Consider the following 12806-nt stretch of genomic DNA (forward strand, 5'->3'; position numbering starts at 1 on the left):
GCCTACACCCATCAAAGGAAGAACAAATTCGATACCTCACTATTGCATAATTATTTCAGATTTCTGCTGCATTCTTTTTTCTTAAGATGAACAGGTTTTTTTAAATTACTTATCTTTTATGTGCATCGGTGTTTAGCCCGTATGTAGGTTTGTGTGAGGATATTGGGTCCCAGGAACTGAAGTCACAGTTGTAAGCTACCATGTGGTGCTGGCAATTGAAGGGTCCTCTGAAAGAGCAGCCGGAGCCACCTCTGCAGCCCCTCCCGTTGCATTCTCTATAAAACACAGTGTTTCTAAAAGGTCCCTATCACTTTTCCTGAGCACGGAGGTCCATAGCATTTATTTATGCTGTGTGTCTTGTTTGTCATAGGTAGTCTCTCTCCTTTTTAGTTTCTTTTTTCTTTTGTTTTCTAGACAGTGCCTCACACTGGTTAGAACACACTGTATCCTAGGCTGGCCTTGAACCCAAGATCGTCCTCCTCCTTCAGCCTCAGTGATGGGATTACAGACCTGAGCCATCTGCCTGTCATTTTAGTTTTCTGTATCATGGTTCCTGACTCTGGTTTCATCCTATAATCACTTCTGTGTCTGCATGCCTTGACCTACGACTTTGCCTTCTGTGTAGTTTTCCCCTCTGCTTAGGAAACTGCCACTGTTCACTCAGTGGATTCTGTTTCTCTCCACAGTGTATACGTTCTTCCACTCAGATATTCCAAGAATTCAGACATATAAACTATTTTCCATTCTGCTGGTCACAGCTCCCTTACATTTCCTGTGTTACTGCCTTTGCTTTGAACCTTAGCTAGCCAAATCTTTCAGCTGGAATTTCTGTTTTGGACTATGCTGGGATACTGTCCTACCTAGAGAATTTGTTTACTCGTCAAGTACTGTCAGTGGATTGGAAATACTGTGTCAAAAACAGATACCCATTCTCGTTGAGCATAATTATAGTCTCAAGAAAGGTAACAGTTTCAGATGGTGACAGATCTTGTACATAAGCTAAACTGTCTAGACATGTGGGAGACGTTATGATATGTCATCCAGTTAGTCCTGCTGCTTAAAGGACAGAGCAGCCATGCCTGTGAAGACAGGTAAAGAACCGTTCCTGGAAAGGCTAAGGGTCAACACAGTTAAGAATTTCAGTTCAAGTACAGCTTAGTGAGTAAATGGAGGTCTCAGAAGTAGTGAGAGGACAAGTGACTTGTAGGACACCGAATCTTCTTTTAAGCTTTATGGAACATTGTTGAATGATTTTTTGGAGAGAAGTTGATACGGATTTACCTGTCTTTCAGCATTTCTCATTCTTGAAACCTTTTTTAAGTTTACATCAGATTGTTCTATTCTGTCAATCATTTGATGCATGTTAAATACCAGTCTTATGTGTCTCCCCTTTATTTTTCTTTTATCATGTCTATCGGGTTTGTTTTATCCCCCAATGAGATCATTAACTCTGTAAGTAGTCACTGTGTGATGACTTTCATTATGTTCTTTTCAATCGAGTGGCTTAGTTATAGTGAATGTGTAGCCAATATTTCCTAAAACAAATCTGCACAAGTTAACTATATAACTGGCAACTGCATAGTACTTAAGAAACACAAATTTAAATTGTTTCTTGCTAGTTTGAACTTTATTGTTTTCAGGACATCACTGTACCTTCCACGGTCAGCAATGGAGATTTATGGTTAAGTTGGCAGGGTTTGGAGTCAGACAGATCTGAGTTGTCCTTTCTTTGGTTCTTTCCTTTTACCTGTTGTCTTTAGTATATCTGATGCCTTGTGCCAGGCACTGCTGTGGGAGAGGTAATAGTGACTGAAAGCCAGGATCCTGCTGTCTAATGGGAGTCAGAAGTAGTTATTAGAAAGGCAGAGTAGTGAGATAAGCACACAGTATGAGTGAGACACTGTAAGATCCATCAGGGGAACTCAGTTCTTTAGGGTTAGGAAGTACAGTAGTCAGGGTCTAGAGGATCTAAAGTTGAACTCAAACAAGAAGGAACTAGGGACTAGTGTGGCAGGAATTGTTGACACTAGAGCAGAGATGTAGATCTGTTGTGAGTGGGAATGTGGCACATTTGTAATTTGTGTTCTAAGACTAAAGAGGGCTGTGCATCAGGAAGACAAATGACTGAAGTGTGCTGTGACATTGTGCGGGAGGGGGTGGGGAGCTCATGCAGTGCACATCTCATTTGTCGGTTTGTCTGGCCACACAGACTTCCATGCTGGGTGTTTTTGTTTTTGTTTTTGTTTTGTTTTGTTTTGTTTTTGTTTTTTTCTTCTTTTTCTTTTTTCTTTATTTTGGAGCTGGGGACCGAACCCAGGGCCTTGTGCTTGCTAGGCAAGCGCTCTACCACTGAGCTAAATCCCCAACCCCTTCCATGCTGTTTTTAAGCATTCTACTCTAAGGCCTTTATGGTTTTTGATCCTTTTGATTATAAAATACTCAACTCACCCTAGTGGTCTTTTATTTTTTTTTTTAAGCTACCTGCCTTGTGTATGTGTGGGGCTTGTTATGTATTTAGACTGCCCTCAAGTTGTCATCCTTCTGCTTCTGCTTCCCAAGTGCTGGGGCTGCACGTGTGAGAGCACAGCAGCACAGCCTGCTCTTTCCATGGTTGTAGGAGCCTCTGATAATGTAGACATTGAGGGAAAAGTTTCAGACACTGGGAAAAGAAAGAGTAAAGAGCAAAAGGGGCTGGGCATGATGGGACAGAGCAGTAATCCCAGTGCTTGGGAAGTGGAGGCAGGAGGATCGGGAGTTCAGGGCCATCCTCATGTCCTCAGCTATATAGTTCAAGTTGAACTTGGACTGCTTGAGACCCAGACTCAAAAGAAGCCAGGTGAGGTGGTGATTTCCTTTAATTCAGAGCTAGCTTGGTCTACATAACAAACTCTAGACCAACTAAGGCTACATAGTGAATGAAACCTTGACTCAAAAAATAAATAAACAAAATAAATAAAAACAGGAAGAGGGAGAGAAAGAATAGAAGGAGGTAAGGCCCCTTCTTAGGTCACTGAAATGAGGTCTTTCCCAGGAATTTTAGCTAGCAGATTTCTAAATATTTTTTCATATGCATACGCTAAATTGAAAAGCAGTCATGGAGAAGGGGGTGGTGTACGGAACACAAGCCACTATTGCTAATTATAACCTTTCTTTTTTCTCTTCTGAAAAAGGATTCATCCAGGGATATTAGAGAGGCTCTTCATGAACTCTTGTGCTGCACTAATGTCTCAACAAAAGAAGGGATTCATCTTGCACTGGTGGAGCTACTGAAAAACCTAACCAAGTACCCTACTGACAGGGACTCCATATGGAAGTAAGGGCACTTACCTCATTACTAAGTCTCGTCTAAAGAAACGTGCAATGCAATTACTTGGTGGATCATCTTAGACCTAGGTATAGCCCTTAGTTTCACCTTTACTTTAGAACCTGGGTCACCTTTTCCAAACTCAGATTCCAAGAATCAGATTCCTAAAATGAATATCGATTATTAGATTAGATGTTCCCACCTATCTATCTCATAAATACCATGTACCTGTCGTGTATGGACTGTCAAGTCTTAGGGTTTTAGAGAGGAGTCCTAGGTTTCCCTTTTCTCATACAGTGCCTTGCTCTTTCCCACATTGTACAGCATTGTAACCATCATCATTGAGTTTAAAGGTAGAGCTAGCATTTGGTTTACACATAGGAAATCTCATTCAGTTATCCATCCAGTTACCATCAGCCTTACTGACTTCAGCCAAACTTTTTTTTTCTTCCATTTTTATTAAATTGGATATTTCTTATTTACATTTCAGATGTTATTCCCTCTCTCGGTTTCCAGACCATCATCCCCCTAGCTCCTCCCTATCCCCTTCTATATGGGTGTTCCCCTCCCTACCGACCCCCCATTACTGCCCCCCCCAACAATCCCGTACACTGGGGGTCCAGCCTTGGCAGGACCAAGGGCTTCCCCTTCCACTGGTGCCCCTACTAGGCTATTCATTGCTACCTATGAATTTGGAGCCCAGGGTCAGTCCATGTATAGTCTGTGGGTAGTGGCTTAGTCCCTAGAAGCTCTGGTTGGTTTCAGACAAACCTTTTTTTTTTTTATTCTTTTCTTTTTTTCAGAGCTGGGGGCTGAACCCAGGGCCTTGTGCTTGCTAGGCAAGCGCTCTAGCGCTCTACCACTGAGCTAAATCCCCAACCCTTCAGACAAACTTTTAATACTGTTTATGAGCCTCTATTTGAAGAACTACCTGTATACATGTAATATAAAATATATGTTTTAATATCTTATATATTTCAATGACTTTATCTGCTGAAGTCATTCCAAAAGTTAAAAAAATCATGTTAAAAGAAAAACTGTTAAGCTGGGGGTGGTAGCACACACCCTTAATCCCAGCATAGACAGCCAATGTATCTGTGAGCTCAAGGCTGCCCTGGTTTACAGAGCAAGTTTCAGCACTACACTGAGAAACCATGTCTTCAAAAGAACAAAAAAGAAAAGCTATTAGTAAAATACCTGTGGGTTAAATCAGGTGCTGGGAGATGTACACACACGTACACACACACACACACACACACACACACACACACACACACACACACACATGTCAGTGCTGAGATAAATGATATGGATCTTTTGCTTTGCCATGTGGTGGGCAGTCTACCACACAGCCATATTCCCAGCTTCCTGGCAGATACAAACTAAGAAATGCCTGTGGAGTCTTGTTCTAGATCACATTTTTAAAATTATGTTTATTTGTTTGTGTGTGGAAGCCAAAGGACAGCTTGTAGGAGTCAGTTTTCTTGTTCTACACTGTAGGTCCTGGGGTTTGAACTTGGGTTTTTACTCTTGGCAGTGAGTTCCTTAACTCACTGAGCTATTTTACTGGTCATAGGTCACATTTTTTTAAAAAAGATTTATTTACTATATATAAGTACACTGTAGCTGTCTTCAGACACACCAGAAAAGGGCATCGGATTCCCATTACAGATGGTTGTGAGCCACCATGTGTTTGCTGGGATTTGAACTCAGGACCTCTGGAAGGGTAGTCAGTGCTCTTAACTGCTGAGCCACCTCTCTAGCCCATAGATCACACTTTTGATAACCTATTTTTGCTATTTCTCCATGTTGTAAATCTATTTCAGCTCAATTCAACATATATTTGTTGATTGTCTTTAAGGAACATTGTTGGTCATTTGGGGGGTAGATACATAATGGTGGCTCACAGCTCTATCAGTAAGTGTAGAGACACGAAGGACTAATTCTTTCATCAAAGGTGAGATTGTGAAAATTTGTAGGTGCTGGAGATCTAGCTCAGCAATTAAGAGCACTTGCTGTTCTTCCATGGGGCCTGGCTTCTATTCCCAGTACTCACATGGTGGCTCTCCAGTACTAGAGTATCTGAGGTCCTCTTGTGGCCTCCAAGGTCCCTGCCTACATGTGACGCACAGCCTTACATGTAGACAAAACACCCATACACATGAAAACAATTAAATTTTGAAAGTAAAATATAAAAATGAAAAATATTAATGGTTGTTTGATCTTCTGTGGTTTGTGTGTACACATACATGCATACATAACACATACAGTTGTGTGTGCACACATACATGCATACATAACACATACACTTGTGTGTGTACACATACATGCATACATAACACATACACACAGTTGTGTGTGCACACATACATGCATACATAACACATACACACAGTTGTCTTGGTTGGGCATAAAAGGAAATAGGAGAAAAATCTTATCTCAGAGTGCTTCACAATCTTGTGAAGTTACTTATTTTAATAGTCACTTAAGCCTTTTCATTCTCTAGAAATGTTAAAGGAGACAAAAGGAATAAAGGGACAGTCAGAGGTGTGTTCTTAAATTGTTAAAAATAAGTGCAGAGATGTAGAAGTGGTTGTTTGTTTTTGTTTTTGTTTTTTTGAGACAGGGTTTCTCTATGTAACCTTGGCTGGCATGGAATTTGCTGTGTAGACTAGGCTGTCCTCAAACTCATATCGTTACATCTGCTTCTGCCTTCCAAGTGGTGGGATTAGAGGGTGTTCTGTTTCTGTGTCTAGTTCATTCCTGAATGTTTACTGAACACTTGTATAACACTTGTTATAATGCCATCCCTGTGTTAGGTCCTGTGTTGGAAGGTTTAGAAATGGCTTAGCTTGGGCTGGAGAGATGGCTCAGCGGTTAAGAGCACTGGTTGATCTAAGAGGTCCTTAGTTCAGTTCTTAGCAACCACATGGTGGCTCACAACCATCTGTAATGGGATCTGATGCCCTCTTCTGGTGTGTCTAAAGACAGCTACAGTGTACTCATATAAAAAAAATAAATAAATCTTGAAAGAAAGAAAGAGAGAAAGAAAGATGAGAGAGAGAGAGAGAGAGAGAGAGAGAGAGAGAGAGAGAGAGAGAGAGAGTGAGTGTCAGTCCATGTTGGGTAGCTTCCTTCATGTTGCTTTCCACTTTATTTAATTTTTAAAAATTGTTTTATGTAGGGGTTGGGGATTTAGCTCAGTGGTAGAGCGCTTGCCTAGCAAGCGCAAGGCCCTGGGTTCGGTCCCCAGCTCCGAAAAAAAAAATTATGTGTATGGGTGTTTTGCCTGAATGTGTATCTGTGTACCACATGCATGGCTGATGCCCTGGGAGACCAGAAGAGAGCCTTAAAACCCTTGGAACTGAAATCACAGATGATTGTAAGGCCCCATGTGGGTACTGGAATTAACATCATCTGGGAGAGCAGCCAATGTTCTTAACTAGTGAACCATTTATTCAGGCCATTTATGTTTTGAGACCAGGTATCTTAAGAATCCAGAGTTTGTTGCCTGGACTATCTGGCCAACAGGTTCCTCAGAATCAGCCCATTTCAGTCTGCTAAGTGCTGGCATTGCAGGCACAAGCTGTCTAGTTTTGTGTTTTGATGATTGCATGCGTGCTTGGGGTTTCTGTCCACAGGCTTCAAGCTTTTTACCACCCTTCAGCCCCTCTTTGTAATTCAGTGGAGCCAAGCTATTTACATTTCTAAACCAGAACTTAAGAAACAAAATTGCCTCTCCTGTGTAGTTTTGTAAAGCTTGGTAAAGCCCTTCACTTTCACTGTAATAGCTCGTTATTACTGGGCCCTAACTAATAACACTCTTAAGTACTTTGCCTTTTTTTTTTTTCTCATTTAAACCCTATTTTATAAACAACCTGCTCAAGTTAGGTAGTTTCAGGACGTCCCCTAGGATATCAGTTGTGTTATTTTGACTACAAGTTAAAAAAAAAATCTGGCTCAAATCATCTTAAATAATAAATCTAATGTTTACATAACAACCCATGATAAATTTGTTTCAGGATTGACCAGCTTGTCAGAGTGAGAGTCCTGGTTGATGACTTCACTCGGCTTTCACTTCATAGCTACAAGATGGTTCCTTCATAAGACAGCATCTAAAGACCAAAGGAAGGGATGTTCCCCTTCATGCGTTTCTTTCTATGTGCTTAGAAAGTCATTACTGAGCAGCTCCCCAGCATACTTCTCTTGCTCCATTTACCACAATTGAGTTACTTGACTCTCGAAAACCAGCCGCATGAAATGATGTGAATGCTGGGGTGGGTTGAACCGATGCAGTGCAGCCCTTGGGCTGACTATCCTTTCTGAGCGCTTTACTGCCTTCCTGGTACCCGAGGAATCAGTTTTCTTGGCAAGGAAGATGGAGGAACTGGTTGTTAAGCAACCAGTAATCTGGGGCCTGGAGAGATGGCTTAGCAGTTAAGAGCACTGACTGCCCTTCCAGAGGTCCTGAGTTCAATTCCCAGCAACCACATGGTGGCCCACAACCATCTGTAATGGGATCTGATACCCTCTTCTGGTGTGTCTGAGGACAGCGACAGTGAACTTAGGTAAAACAAACAAAAAACCAACCAGTAATCTGCATTTGAGCTCTTTTAACTTCATGATGGCCCTTTCTACAAGAACTAACTGAGTCCCTGAGTAATTGGATGACTTACCTGAAGTTGTAGTGTTGTGGAAAGTGGATAATTACAGTTTCCATAGCAAATAGGCTTTCTGATATAGTCCCTGCACTTGTTGAAGCACTTGCTAATTACTAACATGGTTCCTGTTTGTTTGTTTCAGGTGCTTGAAGTTTCTGGGAAGCCGGCATCCGACCCTGGTGCTTCCGTTGGTGCCAGAGCTCTTGAGCACTCACCCATTTTTTGACACTGCGGAACCAGACATGGATGATCCAGCTTGTATCCTCTCTGCTTAGCTCACATGGGCCCTGCTGTCTTAGCAGAGAGCAGCGGATTCTTCTGACTTTTACTTAAAATGTTTTCATTTGGCGCTGTAGTATGTCAGAGGGACTCTGGTGGCTATCCCCGGCTTACATGGTTTTTATAGTAATTTCATCTTTGCTGTTTAATAGTAACAGATATTACTACCTTTTATTTACCACTTCAGACATTGTACATATTCATCATATATTTTGTATAGTTTATTATGACTTACCACACAACCTTGGAAGCGGAAGGAGGGGGAAGGGGATTTTTATCTTTTTTTTTTTTTTTTAAGACATAATTAGGTTTTAAGTAACTCAAAAAAATCAGATTTGCAGCCAGATGTTATGCCGTACACCTGTGGGATGCTGTTGTGTCAAACCTGGCATACATCTAAGATATATTGTGAAACTGGTTTTTTTGTTTGTTTGTTTATTTAGTTTTTAAGATTGGGGTAGGATGCAAATGTAGCTTAGTGGTAGAGAGAATGGATGGGCTTGAATAATATAGGCAAGGCGCTCTTCCTCTTCCTACACCACAAGAAAGAAAGAAACAATAGATCTGCCTCTAAAGCTTGAATGTCTGATTTAAAGCTTACATACTTTTCTGTGTCTTGAACCCTGCTCACCCTGACCTGTAGCCTGAGAGAATCTATCATGCTCACTGCTTCTAGTTAAATCAGTGGCTTTGGTTTTCTCGTGGAGCTTGACAAGGGACTGGATTGTTTTCCAGCAGTGGGACTATGCTCACACCAGTGCATCCTCACACTCCCTAGGTTCCTTTGCTCCACATGCAGATCCAGATGCAGCCTGAGTTTTAGGATCATTATTCAAACATAATCATCCAAACATGTGAAAAAAGGAGACCGTTGCACTCTCCCTTAGTCCTGTTTACCCTCACAGTGTGCTGGGTTTGTTTATCAGTTTAGACAGGGTATTACGCCCTCTTTGGCCTTGAGCCTGATTTCCTGGATGAGTGCTATTACCTGAAGTTACAGGCCTGCCCCAGTGTGTGATGTGGGATGCCCCAATTCTGAGGATTGCACCCAGGGCTGCTGACATGTCAGACAGGCGCTCAACAACTGGGCTGCAGCCCTGATTTTGCAGTGTTGTGATTATTGGCAAATTGTGCTTCTTTAATGGGAACTTTGGAAACGGGAAGTGAGATGACAGGTTATATAGGCAAACCTTAATCTTTCATATTCCAAGTTCACTTAACCCACTTACGTACCAGACATTGCAGTTTTAGTTCTTATCTTCAACGCTGCTAAAACCTGTCCTACAATGCCAGCACTGTTCTCAGATCACACCCTCCGGCACTATGCCTACCTCCGAGACAGCCTTTCTCACCTTGTTCCTGCCTTGAGGGTATGTTGAAAGCAGGTTGGTTGGCTATCTGTAGTGCCCTGTGGTTTATCAAATAGCACTCTAAGCAGACTGTATAGTCTGTGGAAATCCATCTATCCACTCATTCTTTTTTATCTTGAGCTTTGTTATTCTATACTTCTAAGATTTTTATTTTGAGACAAGATCTTACCGTGTAGTCTAGGCTGACCTTGAACTTGCAGTTCTTTTGCCTCAGTCTCTGCAGTACTCGTTGTGCTGTTGTGCTTGACTTCCTGTGCTCCAGCTTCTGTGGTCATGTCCCCCCCAACCATGCTCCTCCTTCCCACCCTCTCTCCCACCCCCCCTCCCTCTCTCCCTTCTTCTCTTCTTTACCTCTCTCTCTTGTCTTTAGACTGAATATATAACCAAGGACACCTGCCTATCAATTTGTATGAGTGTGTCTGATTCTTAATTATATAATGTTAGATAAGAAAAAAATCTTTAGCACTAGATTACTAAGGGTAAACTTGTGATATTATCTTTACAGTTATTAGTTTGTGTATGTGTGTAGAGGAGCACGCATGTGCTGTGACATACATACAGATGGAGGTCAGCTAATGGGAGTCAGTCCTCTACTATGTGATTGTGTCTGAGTATGTGGGATTGTGATGCCAAGCTATGTACATATCACAGGTCAGAAGACATGTTTTGGGAGTTGCCTCTCTCCCACCATTTAGGTCTCAGGGACAAATTCAAGTCCTCAGGCTTGGTGAGTTTCTTTACTCGCTGAGTCATCTCACTGACCCTCCATCTCTTTCTTAAATAGTAACTTCTTCCAACTATTAAAATAGAAATTACATTACCCTCATATAAAACATTTTATAGCATGCTTCCTAAAATTATTTGGGAATAAATTTATCAATCTCTCATTAAATAAAACAGAAGTCTTAAAAATAAAATATAACACTCAGATTAACTCTTGGTTCTATTTCTATGCTTAGCAACTGAGATACAATATATTCTCTTTTTTTCCTACCATATTTTTGGGTGGGTCATGTTAGCATTCTCATTTATATTTGTGCCTGCCTTCCTAGCCTTTTTCCCCTCCCCCGACCATCCATGTCTCTGCTCTCTTGCTCTCTCTCTCTCTCTCTCTCTCTCTCTCTCTCTCTCTCTCTCTCTCTGTGTGTGTGTGTGTGTGTGTGTGTGTGTGTGTGTCTATGTGAGAGAGGAGAGAGAGACGGACAGAGAGAGAGAGAGAGAGAGAGCCCATAAATTGAGCCACAGAATTTGCTGATACCGATGTTCACTCTTTTCTTAGTTACCAGGGAGAAAATTGGTGTCCTCCGCTGTCCCCTCTAACATCACCCCCCATGAAGATCCTTCCCAGCAGTTCCTGCAGCAGAGCCTTGAACGGGTGTACAGTGTTCAGCACCTGGACCCTCAGGGAGCCCAGGAGCTGCTGGAATTCACCATCAGGTAAGCAGTGTGGCTACTTCCTCTGAGAGCTAGCACTCTCATGCTCAGCCTGATTGCTTTGAATTCCTCTAGTTTCTGATTGTTAGCCTTTACTCTTGGGATTGTAGTGGGTTATTGTTTTCTAATGCTGTTTGCATTCATGAGTCAAAGAGTAGTGCAAATAGCAATAGTTACAACAGCACAGGCCTTTAGTCCCAGCACTTGGGAGGCAGAGGCAGGTGGATCTCTGAGTTCAAGGCCAGCCTGGTTTACAGAGCAAGTTCAAGGATACACAGAGAACCCTGGGGGTGGGAACAGAAAGAAAGAATTACAAAGACACTTTAATTCCCTTTCTTATGTATTAGTTAGCTGAGTGACAGAAGTGCAGAGGAAGGACGGTTTAGGAAGACAGCCTAGGAAGACAGCAGGTTCACCTCCCTAGTCTCACAGGGCTGAGCCAGCATGGGCCCATGCTCATTTTCCCTGCGTCTGTCTTCCGCTGCCTGTGCTCTCTCTGCCCTGCAATCCCATGATCCCTATTTCTGGTCTACTTTTCCCTGTGTGGAGAAGAAAAGGCCCTCATTCTGCATCTCATACTTTGAAAGACAGGTTTCAAAAGGTGTATCTTCCAGGTTTTTATAATATTGACAGGATAGCCACATGATTCTCTGTCTAACCAGGGAGCCAGGGTCGGTGATCTGTATTGTGGGTGACTAGTGTCTGGGCAATTATGGCTCTATGAGGAAGATGCTCTGCTGAACAGCATGGAATGGACCATGCTGTCCAGCCAACCTTTTACAGCTAGTGGACTGCCACTTTTGTATGCTATGGGCCAGCCATGGCTCTGGGAGCCAGGGCTCCACTGCTCTTGGTAGCTATGTGAAGTGGGCTTCTGCTCTGTTTCTCTTTTCTTCTTCTCCGTGATAGTGTGTAGTTTTGGAGGCCACTAAAAGCCTTCTGGCCCCAAGCCCAGGAAAATAAGCTTTGATTCCTGATTCATTCCCATCTAATTAAGCATTTAGGGCTTGTCCTTGACAGTTTATTCTGTTGGCACTAAAGCAAATGCAGAATGCATAAAACAGGCCAGCTTGTTTAGCTTCTTTAGCTGTGGTACTGTTGGTAGGTCTCGGTAAACACCTGCTGGGTTGTGTTGGTCCTCATGAGCTAGTGTTTTATCTTTTTCTTTTACATTTTATTTAGTATGTTTCTCTGTGCACACACATGCATGCTACCTACATCCCCCCTGTAGAAATAAAAGCACAATATGCAGGAATTGGTTCTTTCTTTCCACTCTGTGGGTCCTGGGGATTGAACTCAAGTCATCTGGCAATTGTCCTTTTAGGCTTTGAGCTGGCAAGACCTTTGTTCTAGTGCCCTGGGCATTATGTTTCTGGCTTGAGTGCATTTGAAGGCGCATAATCAAAACAGTGGGGATACATGGGAAAGGAAGCAGTGGAGCAGCAGCTACTGAGCGAGGCTCACTCTGCTTTATAGACATTGCTGGATGTGTCAGGACCAGACTGTGAATGGAGCTCTGTCTGACTCCCAAGTTCCTGTTGTGGGATATGCAGTGGTGTCATGTAGAGATTAGAGCAGATGATCCTGTGGTTTGGCCTGATGGAGATGTCACGGTTGGCAAGGGGCTTGCAATAGGACCTGAACTCAAAGCCCAGAACCACATAGCAATGCTGGGTGTTGCCTGTAAGCCCAGTGTTGATGAGGTGAACGGATCAGATCCCTAGGTCTTGTTGGTCAGCCAGTTGAACCTTACTGGTG

The 12806-nt window shown here is 42.5% G+C and overlaps 1 protein-coding gene across 2 annotated transcripts in view; it reads left to right on the forward strand.

Annotated features, from left to right (window-relative positions):
- Positions 1 to 12806, forward strand: part of Ints4 (integrator complex subunit 4) — a 63759-nt gene that overhangs the window by 30077 nt on the left and 20876 nt on the right. For both annotated transcript variants that reach the window (NM_001191629.1, XM_063262797.1), the window contains 4 exons: positions 3171 to 3313; positions 8108 to 8223; positions 9481 to 9614; positions 10894 to 11051. In NM_001191629.1, the coding sequence (NP_001178558.1) occupies positions 3171 to 3313; positions 8108 to 8223; positions 9481 to 9614; positions 10894 to 11051 (551 nt within the window). The remainder of the gene's footprint in view (positions 1 to 3170; positions 3314 to 8107; positions 8224 to 9480; positions 9615 to 10893; positions 11052 to 12806) is intronic.

Source organism: Rattus norvegicus, chromosome 1 (assembly GCF_036323735.1).
Source record: "Rattus norvegicus strain BN/NHsdMcwi chromosome 1, GRCr8, whole genome shotgun sequence".
NCBI classification, from domain to species: Eukaryota; Metazoa; Chordata; class Mammalia; order Rodentia; family Muridae; genus Rattus; species Rattus norvegicus.